Source organism: Bufo gargarizans, chromosome 5 (genome assembly GCF_014858855.1).
Source record: "Bufo gargarizans isolate SCDJY-AF-19 chromosome 5, ASM1485885v1, whole genome shotgun sequence".
NCBI lineage: Eukaryota > Metazoa > Chordata > Amphibia > Anura > Bufonidae > Bufo > Bufo gargarizans.
The window spans coordinates 480,261,108-480,285,703 of record NC_058084.1 but is presented as its reverse complement, the minus strand read 5'-3'; the positions used below and the strand labels follow the sequence as shown (position 1 = coordinate 480,285,703).

The 24,596-nt window shown below is 45.2% G+C and overlaps 1 protein-coding gene across 3 annotated transcripts; it reads right to left on the bottom strand.

The window, feature by feature from the left end:
* Positions 1 to 261: 261 nt before the first annotated feature.
* On the bottom strand, positions 262 to 16,639 carry SEC22C (SEC22 homolog C, vesicle trafficking protein). 3 transcript variants are annotated; one of them, XM_044293669.1, is made up of 8 exons: positions 16,516 to 16,639; positions 13,252 to 13,363; positions 8,978 to 9,189; positions 8,354 to 8,517; positions 5,851 to 6,006; positions 4,242 to 4,357; positions 3,625 to 3,690; positions 262 to 1,567 (listed from the first exon to the last, which is right to left on the bottom strand). In XM_044293669.1, the coding sequence occupies exons 3-8, from the start codon at positions 9,151 to 9,153 to the stop codon at positions 1,367 to 1,369; spliced, it is 879 nt and encodes a 292-aa protein (XP_044149604.1). In that variant the 5' UTR covers positions 9,154 to 9,189; positions 13,252 to 13,363; positions 16,516 to 16,639; the 3' UTR covers positions 262 to 1,366. The 3 variants fall into 3 exon arrangements, with proteins under 3 accessions (XP_044149604.1, XP_044149603.1, XP_044149606.1); XM_044293668.1 differs by lacking the exon at positions 16,516 to 16,639 and adding an exon at positions 15,850 to 16,150; XM_044293671.1 differs by lacking the exons at positions 3,625 to 3,690; positions 16,516 to 16,639 and adding an exon at positions 15,850 to 16,156.
* Between the last annotated feature and the right edge of the window lie 7,957 nt (positions 16,640 to 24,596).

Genomic DNA, 24,596 nt, shown 5'->3' with positions numbered 1-24,596 from the left:
TGGAGAATCTCATCACGGATATTATTCTCGGGCAGACAGAACAATGAACTTCCAATAATCCGGCACTGGGAACCAGGGACGGCGAGAGGAGGCTCCAGACTATCGGAAGTGATCGCTAATTACAGATTAGTAAGATTTGTGGCTCCGGAGATCCTGGGGGTTCTCACAGATCCTCTGAACTTCTGCTGAGGATCTGACGTTCCTGCAAGTTTTCCTTCTGCTTCACAACCTGGAACATTACAGAGCATCCGAGATTCCGAATTAAAGGGAAACTTAATTTTTATTTCTTAGAAAAGCAATTTGAAAATTGTAGGTTTGTAATTTGTATCCATTTGGAAATAAATCAGAAATGGAAATGATGAAATATTGCAGTTTTTATATTGGCCACTAGATGTCAGCATAGGAAAGTACAGGCTCAGTATGGGAGCAGTGGTACCATCGGTGGTGATATAGTAGATGATAGGAGTAGTAAGGGAAGGGCAGGGATGAGTTTATTGGCTTGGCAAATAAAGGCTTACATAATACCGCAGAAGAAACTGATGGCCAGCCAGCTCTGGAGGTGACTGGAGTACAAGACACTATGTACAGTAACTAATAAATTGTCAGCTTCATGGGCAAATGATCGATAACCGATCCTCCCAGTAACGCATTTTTATATATCATCCGTTCAGCGAAACCAGTGACCTCTAGGGGGCAGACATGTTCTTGTCAGGGAAACCAGTGACCTCTAGGGGGCAGATGTCCAGGGTGAAGTCCTCTGCTTGCTTGCTTCTTGGTGACACAGAAGGACAATGGTGGCTTACTATGTTAATATGACTAAAATGATGCCCTGCTGATCGCGGTGTCCATGGATCACTGCTCTGTCAACTACATCCATGCCAGCCTAAGACTATACTATAAAGCAGGCATGCTCAACCTGCGGCCCTCCAGCTGTTGCAAAACTACAACTCCCAGCATGCTCTAATAGCTGTAGGCTGTCCAGACATGCTGGGAATTGTAGTTTTGCAACAGCTGGAGGGCCGCAGGTTGGGCATCCCAGCTATAGAGGCATACTGCCCCCCAGTGGCCATTAGATAAAACACAAAATAAAATTCTAATGGACACACAAAACAGCGCCCTCTAGTGGCCCTATTTATAATGATGGAGTGCGGGATAGAACAGCGCCATCTAGTGGCCACAGAACAGCGCCATCTAGTGGCCATATTTATAATGATGGAGTGCAGGATAGAACAGCGCCATCTAGTGGCCTGATTTATAATGATTGAGTGCAGGAGCATAGTAATTGTCAGGAAGGTTCTTGTATGTTCATTTATAAAAAAAAGATTAAATAAAAGTCATATAAATAAGAGGCGTCCATCGCCGGTCGTTACACCCCACAGTCGCTGTGTCTGTCCAGAGGTCTCCGGCTCACGATCTGCACCGCAGACAGGAACGCCACAAAGACATGGAAGCCGATCTGCCACAGGCTGCGCAGTCCGTACAAGTGCAGGTTACACAGGCCGATGCCGAGGAGCAGTCCCCAGGATTTCAAGGTGCGGGACGGACAGTAGAAAAGGTAGAGGTAACACTGGAAGAAGAGGAGATTGGGGGTGAGGAGACAAGGATTGTACCAAAGGGTCCTGAATCTGTCTGTCCTCCACTCGCTGCGGGGGGAGCGTGACAAGAAGTGCAGAGACCTCCCGGCCCCCAATGACGACTACTCTATGTCTGCAGCTATTATAAGATGACGACATGAGGGTCAGTGCCCTGGAAGGGTCAGTACATGGCTTCTCAGATACTGCTCATATTTCTGGGGCTTAGAGAATTTGAATGTATGCACATTAACACGATCTCTGCTTTCTGTCAGTGTATGGAAAAAAAACTTATTCTGAAAAACCTGCAAAGACTGAATACTTCTCTCAGCTGAGGGTTTGTTACAGTTGTATCCACTCTACACAATCCTCTGATCTCTCTCACGCTATCCGGGCTGGAGTCCGAAATAAGGGCTCATGCACGCGACCGTTGTTGTTTTGCGGTCCGTTTTTCACGGATCCGTTGTTCTGTATCTGAGATTTTTTTTCTCTGATTTAAGTCCTCTTCCGTTCCGTTATTCCACAAAACACATCCGTATGCGATTCGTTTTTTGCGGATTGGAAACAGTAACTTATTAATCACCAAACGCATGAGCGATGTGGGCTGGGCGTAGCATTTCTACAGTATGGATCCGCAAAATACCGATGTGTTCCCTGTGCATTGCGTATTTTTTGCGGACCCTTTGACTTGAATGTGGCCTCGGACCGTAAATTGCGGACAATAATAGGACCTGCACTCCTTTTCTGCGGAACAGAAATATGGAAACGGAATGCACACGGAGTACCTTCCGTATGCGGAACCGTTCACGTCAATGGGCCCACGTACGGTCCGCAAAAAAAACCTGAACGGAAGCGGAAATAAAATATGTTTGTGTGCATGAGCCCTAACTCACAGAGGCTTGTCTAAACTGGATACAACTGTACCAAACCCTCAGCTGTAAGAAGCAGTAGTTTTATACACTGCAAGCAAGCAGAGATCTTGAAAATAATAAGAAACATCTATTACAAAGTTGCAGAACTTTTCGTTATACAGTGAGTGAGGCTTCTGATCTCCCTTGTGCCCGGAGACACGTCAGAAAAGTCAGGGACAACTCTCCCCATCATCTCCCTTCATCTTAGGCCCCTTTCACACGGGCGAGTTGTCCGCGCAGGTGCAATGCGTGAGTTGAACGCATTGCACCCGCACTGAATCCGGACCCATTCATTTCTATGGGGCTGTTCACATGAGCGGTGAAAATCGCAGCATGCTCCTCTTTGTGCGTTTAACACGCAACGCAGGCCCCATAGAAGTGAATAGGACTGCGTGAAAATCGCAAGCAAGTGCGGATGCGGTGCGATTTTCACGCACGGTTGCTAGGAGACGATCGGGATGGAGACCCGATCATTATTGTTTTCCCTTATAACATGGTTATAAGGGAAAATAATAGCATTCTGAATACAAAATGCATAGTACAATAGCGCTGGAGGGGTTAAAAAATAAAATAAAATTTTACTCACCTTAATCCACTTGTTCGCACAGCCGGCATCTCTTCTGTCAGGAATAAGACCTTTGATGACGTCACTACGCTCATTACATGGTCATTCACATGATCCATCACCATGGTGATGGACCATGTGATGAGCGTAGTGACGTCATCAAAGGTCCTATTGCTCACAGATGAAGACAGAAGAGATGCCGGCTGCGCGAACAAGTGGATTAAGGTGAGTTCAATTTTTTAAATTTATTTTTTAACCCCTCCAGCGCTATTGTACTATGTATTCTGTATTCAGAATGCTATTATTTTGCCTTATAACCTTGTTATAAGGGGAAATAATACATCCCAAGCCTGAACTTCTGTGAAGAAGTTCGGGTCTGGGTACCACATTCAGTTTTTTATCACGCGCGTGCAAAACGCATTGCACCCGCGCGATAAAAACTGAACAACGGAACGCAACCGCGGTCAAAACTGAATGCAATTGCGTACCTACTCGCGCGGGTTTGCCACAACGCATCCGGACCCGCTCGTGTGAAAGAGGCCTTAGACTCCAGTAAATTTCCGTATCTTCTCCTCACCTGTAATATAGACGCAGAAAAAGCCATGAGAAAAGCCAGAACTCTTCCTGCATTGTCATATCCGTCCTGTACAGAGGAGAAGAAAGCATCCTGTGACTCCATAACAAGCACTTTATGTGAGGGAACCGGTCAGACGCAGAAAAATGACCTGCGAGTTATCAGAATGATTCGTTTTATGTGGCGGTGGGCCCCTATGCCTCCAGGGCCCCCTATGCTGGTGAATAAGCTGTGCATATAGTATGGTCCACCTGTGAGGACAAGGAGCGATGACATCGTTGATGTCACTTCAGACATCTCAGATCCCGCACTCCCTCTAGTGTCCGCTCTCGGTATGACATGGCACTGCAGGTTAGGAGCCTCAGTGATGGAAGCAGAGAAGGCCATAGTGCGGCCGACTTCACGGGTAATCCTTCTCTAGCCCCCCCTGCCTGAAAAACCAAACATAAGGTGGAGCGTCTCCATACTGGGGCCGCCCCCAGTACCTACAGTCAGCATAGTCTGCACTTCAGTAGGACAGCAGTAATACAGTGATGGCAGAGCAGTCATATCACGAGCACAGAGTCCGTACCCTCGCCCCACCACTGAACAACCGGCAGGCGTGTCCTCCCAGCGATTACCTGGAATGAGTTCTCAGCCAGGTGGACTCCTCGGATGAGGTTCAGCGCAGCGCACATGATGTTCAGCGTCAGCGACAGGATACCCAGGGGGCTCACCGAGCCCATTCTGTGATTGGCTGCAGAGGAGGAGTAACAAGGAAATCAGAAAAATGCTGCAATTATCACCCAAAAGAGTCATTAGTGACCCGTACACGTCTGCTCGCTGCTTCTGGCCTGAAACTGGATTTTGTGCTTTTTTTCCTAATAAATATTTTTAGGGATCGGAGCTGAAGTTTTCTCCAGATTATAAGATAAATAATAAAATTCTGGCTACAAATAACCACTAGAGGGAGCTCACTACATACAGATTATACAGCCACCACTAGAGGGAGCTCACTACATACAGATTATACAGCCACCACTAGAAGGCATTCACTACATACAGATTATACAGCCACCACTAGAGGGAGCTCACTACATACAGATTATACAGTCACCACTAGGGGGAGGTCACTATATACAGATTATACAGCCACCACTAGAGGGAGCTCACTACATACAGATTATACAGTCACCACTAGAGGGAGCTCACTACATACAGATTATACAGCCACCACTAGGGGGAGCTCACTGCATACAGATTATACAGCCACCACTAGGTGGAGCTCACTACATACAGATTATACAGCCACCACTAGGGGGAGCTCACTACATACAGATTATACAGCCACCACTAGGGGGAGCTCACTACATACAGATTATACAGCCACCACTAGGGGGAGCTCACTACATACAGAATATACAGCCACCACTAGGTGGAGCTCACTACATACAGATTATACAGCCATCACTAGGGGGAGCTTACTACATACAGAATATACAGCCACCACTAGAGGGAGCTCACTACATACAGAATATACAGCCACCACTAGGGGGAGCTCACCACATACAGATTATACAGCCACCACTAGGGGGGGCTCACTACATACAGATTATACAGCCACCACTAGAGGGAGCTCACTACATACAGATTATACAGCCACCACTAGGGGGAGCTCACTACATACAGATTATACAGTCACCACTAGAGGGAGCTCACTACATACAGATTATACAGCCACCACTAGAGGGAGCTCACTACATAAAGATTATATAACTACCACTAGGGGGAGGTCACTACACACAGATTATACAGCCACCACTAGAGGGAGCTCACTACATAAAGATTATATAACTACCACTAGAGGGAGCTCACTACATAAAGATTATACAGCTGACACTAGAGGGAACTTATATATGGGTATATATAGCATCCATATTAAGAAATTAAACATTATGGGGCATTTTAGACGCTGGTCTTAATAAGCCCCTGTAGAGGCTCTGGCCTCGCTTTAACTTTGGCATATCCATTGCCTATTCTAAATGTTAGACAGCTTTCTAGCTGTCTTACATTTAGACCATTTTATATGCCTAAACCAGGCGTAGAAAATGGTAAATAAGACATGCCTGCCAGCCCCTTCCCCGCTCACTCCACACCCCCCTGTTTTTAGACCCGGCGTGAGCGGTGAAGAAGTAACAGTTTCTGTTTGTAAATGATATATACAGGACCAGCCCTTTAAGTCCCTCCCACCTGGGCTCACTTGTGCAGCTGTGTGCCCATTTGCAACGCCATTGAGCTCCGCTACCTCCTCAAGCTGGACAGTGACAGGCGTGGTGCCGCGGTCCAGGTGGATTGGCGGGCTGGCGCCATAGTTATAATTGTGTTTCACACGTTGTATGACACGATCTGCAAGAGACAAGGGGAAGAAAATGAGAAAATGCAGTCAAGTGGTTTCACCAGGCACCGAGCCCCCTCTCCTCGTTCCCACAGTCCTCCTCCCAGGACCCCCCCGCAGACAACGTCCTGGTCCCGGGGGCAGCACCTACAGAGGTGCCCAGGAGCAAAGAGGGGGGTCTGCAGAGTCTGGTCTGGGGTCTGCATATATTTAGTGGTCTGGTCTGGGGTCTGCATATATTTAGTGGTCTGGTCTGGGGTCTGCATATATTTAGTGATCTGGTCTGGGGTCTGCATATATTTAGTGATCTGGTCTGGGTTCTGCATATATTTAGTGATCTGGTCTGGGGTCTGTATATATTTAGTGATCTGGTCTGGGGTCTGCATATATTTAGTGATCTGGTCTGGGGTCTGCATATATTTAGTGGTCTGGTCTGGGGTCTGCATATATTTAGTGGTCTGGTCTGGGTTCTGCATATATTTAGTGGTCTGGTCTGGGTTCTGCATATATTTAGTGATCTGGTCTGGGGTCTGCATATATTTAGTGGTCTGGTCTGGGGTCTGCATATTTTTTGTGGTTTGAGGTCTGCATTTTTTAGTGGTCTGGTCTAGGGTCTGCATATTTTTAGTGGTCTGGTCTGGGGTCTGCATATATTTAGTGGTCTGGTCTGGTCTGGGGTCTGCATTTTTTAGTGGTCTGGTCTGGGGTCTGCATATATTTAGTGGCCTGGTCTGAGGTCTGCATATTTTTAGTGGTCTGGTCTGGGGTCTGCATATTTTTAGTGGTCTGGTCTGGGGTCTGCATATATTTAGTGGTCTGGTCTGGGGTCTGTATATTTTTAGTGGTCTGGTCTGGGGTCTGCATATATTTAGTGGTCTGGTCTGGGGTCTGCATATATTTAGTGGTCTGGTCTGGGGTCTGCATATATTTAGTGGTCTGGTCTGGGGTCTGCATATATTTAGTGGTCTGGTCTGGGGTCTGTATATATTTAGTGGTCTGGTCTGGTGTCTGCATTTGTTTTTATTTAGTGGTTCTAGTCGTGGGTTTGCATTTGCTTTGGGGGTTTGTATTTATTTAGGGGGTCCGATCTACGTTCTGTATTTATTTATAGAGTGTGGTCTGAGGTCTACATTTACTTAGGGAGTAGAGGTTGTCCGTATTATTTATATTGATCCTCAGGATAGGTCATCAATATCCGATTGGCGGGGGTCCGACACCGTACAAGCGCTTTCTTCTCTTCATTGTTTACCTGCTCGCCGTCGCAACCGCAGCAGTGAGCAGGTGTAATAACAACTATGGCGCCCCATTCACTTATATGGTACTGCTCTGTATTATACACTTAAATAAAAAGGAGCCGTCCCGTAGAAGTGAATGGAACGGCTTAGGTGTAATTACCTCTGCGGTGCACTATAAGAGCACAGCGCCCTCTGGTGGAGACACACTGCAATACACTCAATCTCCTAATGTAATGAGTTCAACCTTTGGGGAACCTTCTTTTACCTATTAGGAATTGCATTTTTATCTAATCTACTTCAATTACTACTCTACAAGCCGGAGCGAATCAATCACATCGCTGCTGGTCATGTGCATCCTGCAATTTCTGGGGGTCTATAGTCAAAATGCCTATTTAACTCACCTAATCCACTTGTTCGCGCAGCCCGGCTTCTCTTCTGTCTTCTTTGAGGAATAGGACCTCTGATGACATCACTGCCCTCATCACATGGTCCATCACATGATCTTTTACCATGGTGGTGGACCATGTGATGAGCGTAGTGACGTCACCACAGGTCCTTTTCCTGTGCACAGCAAAGATGAAGACAGAAGAGATGCCGGCTGCGCAAACAAGGGGATTAAGGTGAGTTAAATTATTATAATTTTTTTTTAACCCCTTCAGCGCTATTGTACTAAGCATTCTATATTAAGAATGCTATTATTTTCCCTTATAACCATGTTATAAGAGAAGATAATAATGGTCGGGTCCCCATCCCGATCGTCTCCTAGCAACTGTGCGTGAAAATCGCACCTCATCCGCCCTTGCTTGCGGATGCTTGCGATTTTCACACAGCCCCATGCACTTCTATGGGGCCTGCGTTGCGTGGAAAACGAACAAAGAGGAGCATGCTGTGATTTTCACGCAACGCACAAGTGATGCGTGAAATTCACCGCTCATGTGCACAGCCCCATAGAAATGAATGGGTCCGGATTCAGTGCGGGTGCAATGCGTTCACCTCACGCATCCGCGCGGAAATCTCGCCCCGTGTGAAAGGGGCCTAAGGGCGTCCAGAGTGATCAGATCCTATTTTCTGCACTGACCCTTCTAGATTACTAGGATCGGCACAGTGGCTGTCCGTAACTCACCGAACTCCAGGAAGGTGTAGGGTCTGGATGCCAGAGCGATGGCGGTGCTATTGTAGGAGGATGAGAACTCCCAGATGAGCTCCTCCAGGAAGGAGAACGCCGCGGCCACCGGGAAACTGCTGGAGCAGATGGTCAGAGAGGAAACGTCACCTGCCGAGCGGAAGCTGGGGAGACACCAAACATGTGAGCGAGAAGGAACGGGGTGTACATATATGCAGTATATAGCATGTATTTATGTATTTACCACAGGTGGACCTAGAATATATGGCAATTCCATAATAGTATATTTTTTTAAATCACCCTTGTATCCCCGTCCTTGGGGCATCTTAAAGGGTCAGAAGCTTTGCTGTTCCTGAGAGGACTCCTCCTGCCCTTGGTGCTCTGTATACCAATAGTGTCATCTGGTGACCCCTTCTGGGGGACGGGTGCATGACACTTTGAGAACATGCTGCCACGAGTCTTCTCACCCCTCAAGATCTACAGAATGGGGGAGTCTGAAATTGGAGTATTTCTGGTGGGGGAGGCCATACACTGTATATATCCGAAAAACAGGCACAAACATAAGCCAAGATCACTAGGAATAACCTCCCAGATGACAGATGTCGGGGGGGTCACTGGACTCACTGGATACTGTGGTCGCACACCATGGCAGTGCCCCTGGCCGGCCGCTGGCACAGGCTCACACATAACCTCCTCAGCCATCTCTTGCACTCCAACACTTGTTTGTTCAGGTGGAAATCTGTGGAAGCTGAGAGCGGGAGACCATCCTGCAGCCTCACGATGCAGGCGTACAGGATCATAGGTAGCCACTGCTGTCCGACTCATGAAGTCACCATCTGAACAAAAGATACCAGTAAAAGCAATTACTGACGACATATAGAATTAATCTAGATACAAAGTGCAGTCCCTGTGGACATACATTACTGATCCTGAGTTACATCCTGTATTATACTCCAGAGCTGCACTCACTATTCTGCTGGTGCAGTCACTGTGTACATACATTACTTATCCTGTACTGATCCTGAGTTACATCCTGTATTATACTCCAGAGCTGCACTCACTATTCTGCTGGTGCAGTCACTGTGTACATACATTACATTACTTATCCTGTACTGATCCTGAGTTACATCCTGTATTATACTCCAGAGCTGCACTCACTATTCTGCTGGTGGAGTCACTGTGTACATACATTACTTATCCTGTACTGATCCTGAGTTACATCCTGTATTATACTCCAGAGCTGCACTCACTATTCTGCTGGTGGAGTCACTGTGTACATACATTACATTACTTATCCTGTACTGATCCTGAGTTACATCCTGTATTATACTCCAGAGCTGCACTCACTATTCTGCTGGTGGAGTCACTGTGTACATACATTACTTATCCTGTACTGATCCTGAGTTACATCCTGTACTATACTCCAGAGCTGCACTCACTATTCTGCTGGTGCAGTCACTGTGTACATACATTACTTATCCTGTACTGATCCTGAGTTACATCCTGTATTATACTCCAGAGCTGCACTCACTATTCTGCTGGTGGAGTCACTGTGTACATACATTACTTATCCTGTACTGATCCTGAGTTACATCCTGTATTATACTCCAGAGCTGCACTCACTATTCTGCTGGTGGAGTCATTGTGTACATACATTATTTATCCTGTACTGATCCTGGGTTACATCCTGTATTATACTCCAGAGCTGCACTCACTATTCTGCTGGTGGAGTCACTGTGTACATACATTACATTACTTATCCTGTACTGATCCTGAGTTACATCCTGTATTATACTCCAGAGCTGCACTCACTATTCTGCTGGTGCAGTCACTGTGTACATACATAACATTACTTATCCTGTGTTACATCCTGTATTATACTCCAGAGCTGCACTCACTATTCTGCTGGTGCAGTCACTGTACATACATTATTTATCCTGTACTGATCCTGAGTTACATCCTGTATTATACTCCAGAGCTGCACTCACTATTCTGCTGGTGGAGTCACTGTGTACATACATTACTTATCCTGTACTGTTCCTGAGTTACATCCTGTATTATACTCCAGAGCTGCACTCACTATTCTGCTGGTGCAGTCACTGTGTACATACATTACTTATCCTGTGCTGATCCTGAGTTACATCCTGTATTATACTCCAGAGCTGCACTCACTATTCTGATGGTGCAGTCACTGTGTACATACATTACTTATCCTGTACTGTTCCTGAGTTACATCCTGTATTATACTCCAGAGCTGCACTCACTATTCTGCTGGTGCAGTCACTGTGTACATACATTACTTATCCTGTACTGATCCTGAGTTACATCCTGCATTATACTCCAGAGCTGCACTCACTATTCTGCTGGTGCAGTCACTGTGTACATATATTCCATAATATATTTTCCAGATCTGCACTCACTATTCTCAGAGCTCAATATTTTTGCTTGCTGACTGTTTCCAGTAACAGCTGAATTTTGACTGCAGCTCTAGATTACAATACAGGCCATCATTGACTCAATAAGCTTTAGTAAGAGGGAGCCGGTAAGCACATCATAGATGATGCTCAACTCACAACCAGAGCTGCATTTACAGTTCTGGTTACCCCTTGGAATCCATCAGCACCGAACAACATTAAGTAATTAGTTACAGTTGCAAGAAAAAGTATGTGAACCCTTTGGAATAATATGGATTTCTGCACAAATTGGTCATAAAATGTGATCTGATCTTCATCTAAGTCACAGCAATAGACAATCACAGTCTGCTTAACTAATAACACACAAAGAATTAAATGTTACCATGTTTTTATTGAACACACCATGTAAACATTGACAGTGCAGGTGGAAAAAGTATGTGAACCCCTAGACTAATGACATCTCCAAGAGCTAATTGGAGTGAGGAGTCAGCCAACTGGAGTCCAATCAATGAGATGAGATTGGAGGTGTTGGTTACAGCTGCCCTGCCCTATAAAAACACACACCAGTTCTGGGTTTGCTTTTCACAAGAAGCATTGCCTGATGTGAATGATGCCTCGCACAAAAGAGCTCTCAGAAGACCTACGATTAAGAATTGTTGACTTGCATAAAGCTGTAAAAGTATCTCCAAAAGCCTTGCTGTTCATCAGTCCACGGTAAGACAAATTGTCTATAAATAGAGAAAGTTCAGCACTGCTGCTACTCTCCCTAGGAGGGGCCGTCCTGTAAAGATGACTGCAAGAGCACAGCGCAGACTGCTCAATGAGGTGAAGAATCCTAGAGTGTCAGCTAAAGACTTACAGAAGTCTCTGGCATATGCTAACATCCCTGTTAGCGAATCTACGATACGTAAAACACTAAACAAGAATGGATTTCATGGGAGGACACCACAGAGGAAGCCACTGCTGTCCAAAAAAAACATTGCTGCACGTTCACAGTTTGCACAAGAGCACCTGGATGTTCCACAGCAGAACTGGCAAAATATTCTGTGGACAGAGGAAACCAAAGTTGAGTTGTTTGGAAGAAACACACAACACTATGTGTGGAGAAAAAGAGGCACAGCACACCAACATCAAAACCGCATCCCAACTGTGAAGTATGGTGGTGGGGGCATCATGGTTTGGGGCGGCTTTGCTGCGTCAGGGCCTGGACGGATTGCTATCATCGAAGGAAAAATTAATTCCCAAGTTTATCAAGACATTTTGCAGGAGAACTTAAAGGGGTTGTCCGAGTTATTTTTTTGTTCTTTCTATGTTCCTAACTAAGCAACTGTAACAGCTTTCCAATTCACTCCCTTTATCTCCAGTGGCTGTTTTCTCAGATTTCACAGAGGGTCACATGACCTGTGATGTCAGCTTCTCTCCCTGCTCTGATAAAGGTCGTTTACAAGCCTGTAAACGAGACGTCACTGTGCTGGCCACGCCCCCCTCACTGCAGTCTACTCTCTGCTGGGATTCTTAACCCCTTCAGCTGCACAGCTCTGCAGCAGGAACAATTCTGGGCACTGGAGCTGAGATTCTAGAGAGAGCATTACACAAGAAGGTAGGGGGAAGATCCTGTGTGTATTAGCAGTGTCATTGTACAGCTGGGACATGTAGTCCTACACATACAACATGCTGCAGAGTCTCCCAGCAGGCAGACATGTCACTCAGGGCAGTACTTGTATTCACTCCCTTAGCAGAGCAGGGGGAAGGGCAGAGATTGTTTTTATTGCATGTAAACAAAGGCCCAGAAAATAACTAGGGAAATGAGGAAAAATATATATATTTTTTGCATAAAACTTGCTTAGCTCAGTTATATATCAGATTTTCAGTGCTATATTAGTTTTTTTCATAACTCGGACAACCCCTTTAAGGCCATCTGTCCACCAGCTGAAGCTCAGCAGAAGATGGGTGCTGCAGCAGGACAACGACCCAAAGCATAGAAGTAAATCAACAACAGAATGGCTTAAACAGAAGAAAATCCGCCTTCTGGAGCGGCCCAGTCAGAGTCCTGACCTCAACCCGATTGAGATGCTGTGGCATGACTTCAAGAAAGCGATTCACACCAGACATCCCAAGAATATGGCTGAACTGAAACAGTTCTGTAAAGAGGAACGGTGAAGAATTACTCCTGACCGTTGTGCACGTCTGATCTGCAACTACAGGGAACGTTTGGTTGAAGTTATTGCTGCCAAAGGAGGTTCAACCAGTTATTAAATCCAAGGGTTCACATACTTTTTCCACCTGCACTGTGAATGTTTACATGGTGTGTTCAATAAAAACATGGTGACATTTAACTCTTTGTGTGTTATTAGGTTAAGCAGACTGTGATTGTCTATTGCTGTGACTTAGATGAAGATCAGATCACATTTTATGACCAATTTGTGCAGAAATCCATATCATTCCAAAGGGTTCACATACTTTTTCTTGCAACTGTATATTTACCTGTGGCACCCAGGGCACACAGCCGGTCCAGAGTGGGGGTCTTCCAGTGGGTGAGGTTCAAACTTCAACAGTCCGACCCAGCGCAGTGACGAGCTTTACCCTGTTTGTAGATCTAGGATTATAAAACAAATTATTTTTTCTTATATTACAATAAGGAAAAAAGCGACTGACGCCAATCAGTTACTGCCGGCAGTGACAGTCACACATAGCATGCAAATAATTTATATACTTCTAGTAGGAATAACAGAGGAATGGTACAAGATAGAGTCATGAGAATAGATGCTCCAGAATGGTCATTACATGAGGAATGCGGGTAGAAAACAAGATGTGCCAAGAGAGGTGTGAATATATACACTGTATACACACAGCACTGATATATATATACACTGTATACACACAGCACTGATATATATATATATACACACTGTATACACACAGCACTAATATATATATATATATATACACTGTATACACACAGCACTAATATATATATACACTGTATACACACAGCACTGATATATATATATATATACACACTGTATACACACAGTACTAATATATATATATATGTACAGTGGGATGCGAAAGTTTGGGCAACCTTGTTAATCGTCATGATTTTCCTGTATAAATCGTTGGTTGTTACGATGTCAGTTAAATCTATCATACAGGAGACACACAGAGTGATATCTGAGAAGTGAAATGAAGTTTATTGGATTTACAGAAAGTGCTATAATTGTTTGAACATAATTAGGCAGGTGCATAAATTTGGGCACCACAAAAAAGAAATGAAATCAATATTTAGTAGATCCTCCTTTTGCAGAAATTACAGCCTCTAAACGCTTCCTGTAGGTTCCAATGAGAGTCTGGATTCTGGTTGAAGGTATTTTGGACCATTCCTCTTTACAAAACATCTTTAGTTCATTCAGGTTTGATGGCTTCCGAGCATGGACAGCTCTCTTTAAGTCACACCACAGATTTTCCATGATATTCAGGTCTGGGAACTGAGATGGCCATTCCAGAACGTTGTACTTGTTCCTCTGCATAAATGCCTTAGTGGATTTTGAGCAGTGTTTAGGGTCGTTGTCTTGTTGAAAGATCCAGCCCCGGCGCAGCTTCAGCTTTGTCACTGATTCCTGGACATTGGTCTCCAGAATCTGCTGATACTGAGGGGAATCCATGCGTCCCTCAACTTTGACCAGATTCCCAGTCCCTGCACTGGCCACACAGCCCCACAGCATGATGGAACCACCACCATATTTTACTGTAGGTAGCAGGTGTTTTTCTTGGAATGCTGTGTTCTTTTTCCTCCATGCATAACGCCCCTTGTTATGGCCAAATAACTCAATTTTAGTTTCATCAGTCCACAGCACCTTATTCCAAAGTGAAGCTGGCTTGTCCCAATGTGCTTTAGCGGCACCTCAAGCGGCGGAGAAAAGGCTTCCTCTGCATCACTCTCGCATACAGCATCTCCTTGTGTAAAGTGCGCCGAATGGTTGAACGATGCACAGTGACTCCATCTGCAGCAAGATGATGTTGTAGGTCTTCGGTGCTGGTCTGTGGGATGACTCTGACTGTTCTCACCATTCGTCGCTTCTGTCTATCCGAGATTTTTCTTGGTCGGCCACTTCGAGCCTTAACTTGAGCTGAGCCTGTGGTCTTCCATTTCCTCAACATGTTCCTGAAATCTCTGAGACCGCTTTCTGTGTCCTTCCCCTAAACCATGATGGTGAAGAATCTTTGTATTCAGGTCATTTGAGAGTTGTTCTGAGACCCCCATGTTGCTACTCTTCAGAGAAAACTAAAAGAGGAGGGAAACACAATTGACCCCCTAAAATACTCTTTCTCATAATTGGATTCACCTGTGTATGTAGGTCAGGGGTCGCTGAGCTTACCAAGCCAATGTGAGCTCCAATAATTAGTTCTAAAGGTTTTGGAATCAATAAAATGACAACAACAACAACAGCGACCACATGTAGCACCGGCCGGATTGTGTTATACAATTATAGCACTTTCTGTAAATCCAATAAACTTCATTTCACTTCTCAGATATCACTGTGTGCGTCTCCTATATGATAGATTTAACTGACAATTTTTATCGTAACAACCAACGATTTATACAGGAAAATCATGACGATTAACAAGGTTGCCCAAACTTTCGCATCCCACTGTATATACACTGTATACACACAGCACTAATATATATATATACACTGTATACACACAGCACTAATATATATATATATACACTGTATAGACACAGCACTAATATATATATATATATACACACAGTACTAATATATATATATATATATATACACTGTATACACACAGCACTAATATATATATATACACTGTATACACACAGCACTAATATATATATATACACTGTATACACACAGCACTGATATATATATATATACACTGTATACACACAGCAGTGGTATATATATGCACTGTATACACACAGCACTGATATATATATATATATATATATATACACTGTATAGACACAGCACTGATATATATATACACTGTATACACACAGCAGTGGTATATACAGCAGCTGGTGCAGTGTGACGTGACTAAAGCGCCCCCTACCTGTCAGTGGAGGGGTTACAGGACGCTCCAGGTGTGACAGCTGTGCAGACAATCGCCAGTGCCCCGTCCAGGCCGCAGCTACTTACTGGGCATGTGCAGATGGGAGGGTCCACTCTTAAAGGAGCAACGCACACTGTTCCCCTTAAAAGGGCGACACATGAGCTGAAGCTGTACACAGCTGCTGAAGCAAATTGCGGTCCCCAATGCACGGAACGGCCGTGTGCATGAGCCCTAAAGTGCATCTGCTACAAACAGGCAGAACATGGATGCCCTCTGTGTGGTGTCCGTGGCTTTACATGGACCCATAGGGGGAGATTTATCAAACTGGTGTAAAGTAGAAGTGGCTTAGTTTCCTGTAACAGCCAATCAGATTCCACCTTTCACTTTTCAGAGCTCCTTTGCAAGATGAAAGGTTGAATCTGATTGGTTGCAACTAAGCAAGTTTTCCTTTACACCGGTTTTGATAAATCTCCCCAGAAGTGGCTGATAACGGAGAACAATAGACCGTAATCGCCTGTCCGGCCGTCAGCTTCTCCACAGTCTCCGACAACAGGGAGCAGCAGCTTAGCTTCTCCTGTATAACAAACCATAACACGACAGTTGTCAGGTTTACCGCCCCTTTTCCATTTCACAATACAAAGCGATAACGGGCGTCCGGTCACATACCCCAGGAACCACGGCGCGGCCATGTAGCAGAGCCGAGCTCGCTGACTGTCCTGTCGGTTCTCCGCAGGTTGGATTATAACTCCCAGAGTCCCAGCAGATCCTGGGATTCATTGGAGGTTATGGTGGATTCACAGGCTGCAGACTGATGACGAAATCCAGTCTGACGTCGTGGTGAACACCCTGCAACGTCACAGAGCGGGGCCAGAATTCGCCCTCTTATCAGCAGGGTGCAAAGTGCGCCTACGGGGTGTAGTACGCCCGTCCTGTGGTCACACATGGTCCAAGGTCATATAGGACAGGAGAGCGGTCACAGTAACTAGGAGACGTGGAGGTTTAACCCCTCAGGGTACTTTCACACATACAGTACGTATTTTGTGGTGTTTTTCGGATTTTTTTCTTTTTCACGTTGGGGGTCATTTACTAAAGCTTGGTGTTTAACGAGGCAGTTTTAGCAAAAACTCATTTTTTAACCCCTTCCATACATCTGCTGTACGACAGCAGACAGACACCGATTATGGACTTTTAACCCCTCATATGCCGTGGTCAATTGCGACCATGGAATCATTTACTGGTAGCGCTACACTCTCAGTGACCAAAAGGCTCTAAAGGGTTAATCCACCATGTCTCCTAGTTATGGTGGAGTTATTGCGGGTGACTGTGCACCTGTCCTATATCATCCTAGACCCTTCTATGTGTGACCACAGGACGGGGCGTACCAAGGCTTCTGAAGGCTCCGACACCTGCCATAGTGAAGTACCTATCGAGCCCCCCCCGTAGTAGTTGTCACATAGACTGCTATTGTAAATTATTGCAGTCTATGGGAGACGTGATCAGATGATTGTGTGTTAAAGTTCCCATGGGAAGGGGGTGAAAGGACTGTGTGCTACAAATAAATGGAAAATTAAAAGAAAAAGTTTTTAAACAATATATTAAAAAAAACACAAAAGGCTATAAAAATTCTAATCACTCACACTCTCTGTTTCAAAAATAAATAAAAAGAAAATATAAAAATATTCTGTAAACTCCATAATGGGAAAAAAATCAAAATGGCCGTTTTGCCCTTTTTTTCGGTCATTTCAAATCCCCAAAAAAATAAATAAAAACGTGATCAAAAAGTCCTAAATACTGCAAAGTGTTATCAATGAAAAATACAGATTGTCCCGCAAAAAATAAGCCCTTACACAGCTTCACAGATAAAAATACAAACAGTCATGGGAGTCAGAATATAATGATGAGAAGAAAAAATTTATTGTTTTACATTTTTTAAGTATTAAAACAAAAAAAACTATGGGGGATGCACGGGAGAAATCTTGGAGGCGATTGTGGGAAGAGGAGATAGGAAGAGAGGAGAGAAGGAAGTCTTGTGAGGATCGGAGATTGTGTGTGGGGGTGTATCGGGAAAGTAGCTCAGAGATGTAAGGAGGGGACAGGTTGTGGACGGCCTTATATGTATTTGTTTGTATTTTGAACTGAATCCGCTTGGCAATGGGAGCCAGTGAAGGGATTGGCAGAGAAGTAATGGGGGGAGAGGTGGATTAGTCAGGCAGCATAGTTGAGGATAGATTGGAGGGGTGCGAGAGTGCTAGATGGAAGGCCACAGAGGAGGATGTTGCAGTAGTCTAGGCGGGAGATGATGAGGGCATGTACAAGCATTTTTGCAGACTCAAAATTGAGGAAAGTGCGGATGCGGGAGATATTTTTGAGTTGAAGGCAGCAGGTGGTGGAAAGGGCTTGGATGTGCGGTCTGAAGGAGAGGGCAGAATCCAAGTTCACTCCAAGGCAGCTGTCACGTTCGGGTGTGGGAGGGAAACACCACACCGAACATAGGAGGGAAAGTGGTGAGGAAATAAGGCTGGGAAACTAGGAAAAGGAGATAGACACCTCCTAGAAAACCCTAATCAAAGTCCTGACTAACTACCAATATAAATAGACCCCAGAGGTAGGGGAGTTCATTCACCGAAATAAAATACCTAGTGTCCTAACTCTCCCTATAGGACCCTGGTACTAATGTCAGGACTGAGACAACCTGTTCCTCCAAAAGGAAGGACGAACAGGAGTCTCCCCCAGGCCTTAAAACTAATGACAGGGAAATGCAACACACAAAATAACCCACACAAAATACAAAAGGGAAAAAAAAAACTTAACTTGAAGTGGCTATGGCAGCACCAGGAACTCAGCCAAGATCCACACACCAGCTATCGACAACTCCAACAGAAGCTATAAACCACATAGCATAGTGGGAGAAACAACAATAAATAGAGAAGGTTAAATGACCCGAATAGCCACACCTGGGGAAAGAAGGTGTGGTATGCACCAGAAACAACACAGACGTCATTTGATCCAAACGGAAAACATGTCAGATCAAGCCACTTGTTGCCAGTCTCACCGATCTCCTGCCACCTGTAGCGGAAATGTCCATGATGGTACCCCCCCCTTCTACGGGTGACCTCGGGGCACCCAGGACCAACCTTATCCGGATGAGACCTGTGAAAAGCTTTCACCAAACGACTGGCATTCACGTCAGATGCCGGTACCCATATCCTATCCTCGGGTCCATAACCCTTTCAGTGATCAAAATACTGAAGAGGTCTACGGAGAACTCGAGAGTCAATAATCTTGGCGATCTGGAATCCCAAACTGCCATCCACCATGACAGGAGATTTGTGAAACACATTATGAATTTTCAGAGCCTGAGGAAGTTCAAGACGCTTTTTATCAGTGGTGATCTGCGGCCGGTGCTTCCCATTCACCGCTGCAGTCCTGGGCTCTGTCTGTGTGGGTGCTGTTGTTCTGGGATCCGCTCCACAGTTTGCTCTCAGCCCTGGCCCCCACATGCTTGCTGTTTGTTTCTTGCAGCACTTCCTAAATGGCTGGTGAGTCACTTCCTGGGCTTTATGGGCTAGGTCATGGGACCTCACTGACCAATCCTAGCCCTCCTGCACATATATAAGTGGCTCAGCCCCCTTCCCAGATGCCTCAGTGTCAAGGTCCTTGTGTCCTGCTAAGGTTCCTGGTTTAAGCTTGTGTTCTTGTGTTCCTGACTCGTATCTGTATTCCTGGACTCTGCTGGTTCATGACACAAACTGAGTCCCACGATCTGAGACCACGTCAGAGGGAATGCCATGAAGTTTCCAATGTTGTCAACAAACACTTGCGCAACTGTTTTAGCATTAGGTAGGCCAGACAACGCTATAAAGTGCACCTTACTAGAACGATCAACGACCACCAGAACAACTTCTTTTCAGACGAATTAGGCAGATCAGTAACAAAATCCATGGATAAGTGAGTCCATGGTCTGGACGGTATGGGCAATGGAAGTAAAGTTCCAGAAGGTCGAGTATGTGTCACCTTAGCTCGTGCACAGATACTACAGGCCGACACATAGTCCTCAACACAACCCCGGCCACCAGAATCTACGAGAGATGAGGCCGGCAGTGGATCTACTCCCATTGTGTCCCGTAAAAACTTTACTGATGTTCCTCAAACACCTTATGACGCAATTCTGATGAAACAAACAATTTCCCAGAGGGACAAGAATCCGGTGCGTCTCCCTGAGCCTCTAATACCTTCATCTCTAGGTCAGGGTAAAGAGCGGATATCACCACCCCTCCGACAGTATAGGAATCAGATTTTCAAAATCCCCACCTCCAGGAAAACTATGTGACAAGTCATCTGCCTTGATGTTCTTAACCCCAGGACGATAAGTGACAATGAAATTAAATCTGGTGAAACACAAAGACCAGCTGGCCTGCCTCGGGTTCAGTCGACTTCAGGTAAGCCAGATTTTTGTGATCGGATGAATCGCCCCTTCCAACCAATGACGCCACTCTTCAAAAGCCAACTTAATGGCCAGCAACTCTCTGCTACCCACATCGTAATTTCTCTCTGCGGCAGAGAGTTTTTTTTATAGAGAAATGCACATGGTCGCCATTTATCAGGTGAAGGGCCCTGCGATAAGACTGCTCCTACCCCCAACTCGGACGCGTCCACTTCCACAATGAAAGATTGTGATGCATCCAGCTGCACCAATATGGGGGCAGAAGAGAAGCATTCCTTAATCGCAGAAAAGGCTTGCAACGCCGAATTGGACCACACTGAAACATCTGTCCGTTTCTTAGTCATGTCAGTTAAGGGTTTTACCACTGTCGAATAGTTCTGAATATATTTTCGGTAATAGTTGGTGAACCCCAAAAACTGCATAAGAGCCTTCAGATTTTCGGGTCGATCCCAGTCCAATACAGCACAGACTTTCTCTGGATCCATTCGAAAACCTGAACATGACAGCAGGTAGCCCAAAAAATGTACCTCGTGTACATCAAAAACACACTTCTCTAATTTTGCATACAATTTATGCAATTTACCAAATACATGACTGCAAACCTCCCCACAAGGTGATGAAAAATGGTATTCACAAAATGCTGGAAAACCGCAGGAGCATTGGTCAACCCAAAAGGCATGACCAGGTTCTCAAAGTGACCCTGTGGGGTATTAAAAGCCAACTTCCATTCATCCCCTTCCTTGATCCTGACCAGATTATATGCCCCCCTTCAGTCCACCTTGGCGAACACCTTGGCATCCACAATCTGGTTAAACAAATCAGGAATCAAAGGAAGGGGGTAAGGATCACGGACAGACCTCCGTCCAGAGTTTGAGTGCTAACCCTGCTATATCTGTAGTAGGGAGGAACCGGGCAACTATAGGCCAGTAAGCCTGACATCAATAGTGGGGAATTTAATGGAAACCATACTTAAGGAGAGGACTGTGGAACATCTAAAATCCCATGCATTGAAAGATGAAAAACAGCATGGCTTTACTTCAGGGAGATCATGTCAAACTAATCCTATAGATTTTTTTGACTGGGTGACTAAAATAATAGATGGAGGAGGTGCAGTAGACATCGCTTATCTAGACTTTAGTAAGGCTTTTGATACTGTCCCACACAGAAGGCTTATCAATAAATTGCAGTCTTTGGACTTGGACTCCCATATTGTTGAATGGATTAGGCAATGGCTGAGGGACAGACAACAGAGGGTTATAGTCAATGGAGTATATTCAGACCATGGTCTTGTTACCAGTGGGGTACCTCAGGGATCTGTTCTGGGACCCATATTGTTTAATATCTTTATCAGGGAAATTGCAGAAGGCCTCGATGGTAAGGTGTGTCTTTTTGCTGATGACACAAAGATTTGTAACAGGGTTGATGTTCCTGGAGGGATACACCAAATGGAAAAGGATTTAGGAAAAGTAGAGGAATGGTCAAAAATCTGGCAACTAAAATTTTATGTTGATAAGTGCAAGATAATGAGTCCTAACCTCAGTATCTGAGGAAAGGGATTTAGGGGTCATTATTTCAGAAGACTTAAAGGTAGGCAGACCATGTCATAGAGCATCAGGAAATGCTAGCAGAATGCTTGGGTGTATAGGGAGAGACATTACCAGTAGACAGAGGGAGGCGCTCATGCCGCTCTACAGAGCACTAGTGAGACCTCATTTGGAGTATTGTGCTCAGTACTTGAGACCATATCTCCAGAAGGATATTGATACTTTGGAGAGAGTTCAGAGAAGAGCTACTAAACTAGTACATGGATTGCAGGATAAAACTTACCAGGAAAGATTAAAGGACCTTTATATGTATAGCTTGGAAGAAGACGAGACAGAGGGGATATGATAGAAACTGCTAAATACATAAAGGGAATCAACAAGGTAAAAGAGGAGAGAAGATTTAAAAGAATAAAAACTGCTACAAGAGGACATCGTTTTAAATTAGAGGGGCAAAGGTTTAAAAGTAATATAAGGAAGTATTACTTTACTGAGAGAGTAGTGGATGCATGGAAGAAGAGGTAGCTGCAAAAACAGTGGAGGAGTTTAAGCATGCATGGGATAGGCATAAGGCCATCCTTCATATAAGATAGGGCCAGGGGCTATTCATAGTATTCAGTATATTGGGCAGACTAGATGGGCCAAATGGTTCTTATCTGCCGACACATTCTATGTTTCTATGTGTCCTTTAGCCAAACTCTCGGTAATATACTCTCTCATGGCAGTCTTTCAGGTCCAGAAAGGTCATACAACTTATATTTGGGGAACTTAGCTCCTGGAATAAGGTTAATAGGACAATCATAGTCTCAATGTGGAGGTAAATCCTGGCATCCACTCTCAGAAAATACATTGGCGAAATCAGATATAAAAGAGGGTAATGTCTTAGTAGTGCAGCGTCCCACTACGTGTGTGTGGGCACTGCTGAAAAGCACTTTTTACTCTATTACAAGCACTAGGTTGTAATAAATAACTTTGCATTTGTGTATCTGCAAAATCCCTGTTACCAGGCAGATTAGGTGTAATTCATACATCCCACCACTAGATGGGGATAAAGTTCAGGTCCTCTATATACCTAGGTTAGGCCTAGTGAGGGTGTTCAGTTGAGATCCTAGTGGAGACCAGGAGGGAGTTAAGATCAGTGTGGAAAAATGTAGTTCAGGAGAGAGCAGATCTGAGGTAGTCAGATCAAGTTAGTGGGAGAGAAGATAGAGTGAAGACTCCATGACACAGATTAGTGAGTGGAGCCAACTTCGCTAGGAGGTGATATTCAGATGTGAGGCGCTGAAGAGCGTTTTCCTTCTGTGGCCGGACTATAGACTTGCATCCCTGACCAGTAGGAGAAGCGTTTGCCTCCCTGGAAAAGAAACAAGCATTCCTAGGAATCATCGGTGATAAGAGCCATTATTGAGGGCCACAAACACCTTTGCATGGTGGAGGATTTATAGCTTCAGGCAGCCACACTAACCTTCTAAGGGACAGTTGAGTTTTCCTGTCTAAAATATTCAGCTTGTAGGGAAAGACAAGGAATAGGATCCCCACATCTAAAGGAACCAGGTAGACCTAACCCACTGCTCCAAAACCCAAGAAACCTAAACAGCCTAAAACAGTGGATTTGCAGAATTAACTCTGTACCATCTAGAGACTGCATAATTGTACTGCTGCAATCAAAAGACATCCCAAGTAAAAGTTGTGAGTTGCATCTTACCACTGTCTACCTCATTATTACTACCTATGGTTGTACCACCATTAACGGTACTGTCGTCACAACAAAAACCATCAACGGACTCAGCCACAACAAGCACCCTAAGCACCTCTAACATCAAGGGCACCTCAACCACCATCTTGGCTGATGCTTCCCTACCACAGAGCGTGCCCCGGAGGATTTCGTGCTGTCCACCTCAACACTGTGCTGCCGGTCCAGGGAGGCTTTCTGCTAACCGTGAGTAAACTGATGAACTCTGTGTTATATTTTGGCCCCTCATCGGTCCACCGTGAACCTCCCGTGTTCCCCCTGCGACTGGCTGGCTGCAGTAGTTAGGACAGAAAAAGATGTATTCAGACAATTGTCAATGCAATAATCACCCCAATCCAGAATCTGTCTAGCTTGCCAAATGATGGTTGGATTCATAGGCGTGTGCACGGGGAGTGTCTCTGGTGTGCCTGGGCACACCCTAATCAAGCCTGCTGGCTGACGAATACTAATGACGAATACTAATGACAAATACTCATTAGTACCGGAGGACCGGGAAGTGGTGAAGGCTATGTACTTACCGCTTCCTGGTCCTTGGCTGTCGACTGTGCATAGCTGCGCACAGCGTGAGGCGCTTTGTGACGTCATGCTGTGCGCGCCAGTTCAGAGCACAGCCGACAGCAGGAGGAAGAGGATCGCGGGCGGCGAGGAGCGGCGGCGTCCAGGAGCAGAGCGGTAGGTGTTTTTTTATTTTATAAAAAATAAGGCTGCTGGAGGCAATGGAGGCTAATGAGGCATATTAGGGCTAAAAAGGGATATGGGGGCTAATGAGGCATATGGGAGCTAATGAGGCATATGGGGGCTAATAAGGCATATGGGGGCTAATGAGGCATATGGGGGCTAATGAGGCATATGGGGGCTAATGAGGCATATGGGAGCTAATGAGGCATATGGGGGCTAATAAGGCATATGGGGGCTAATGAGGCATATGGGGGCTAATGAGGCATATGGGGGCTAATGAGGCATATGGGGCTAATGAGGCATATGGGGCTAATGAGGAATTTGGAGGCTA

What these genes read in the sequence shown, in the direction of transcription:
- SEC22C (XM_044293669.1), bottom strand. Translation starts at nt 9,153, where the DNA reads ATGATCCTGTACGCCTGCATCGTGAGGCTGCAGGATGGTCTCCCGCTC. An exon ending in CTACACCTTCCTGGAGTTCG is followed by an intron (nt 6,007 to 8,353) that starts GTGAGTTACGGA and finishes TGTCTCTTGCAG; the next exon opens with ATCGTGTCATACAACGTGTG. An exon ending in AGCTGCACAAGTGAGCCCAG is followed by an intron (nt 4,358 to 5,850) that starts GTGGGAGGGACT and finishes CCTCCTCTGCAG; the next exon opens with CCAATCACAGAATGGGCTCG.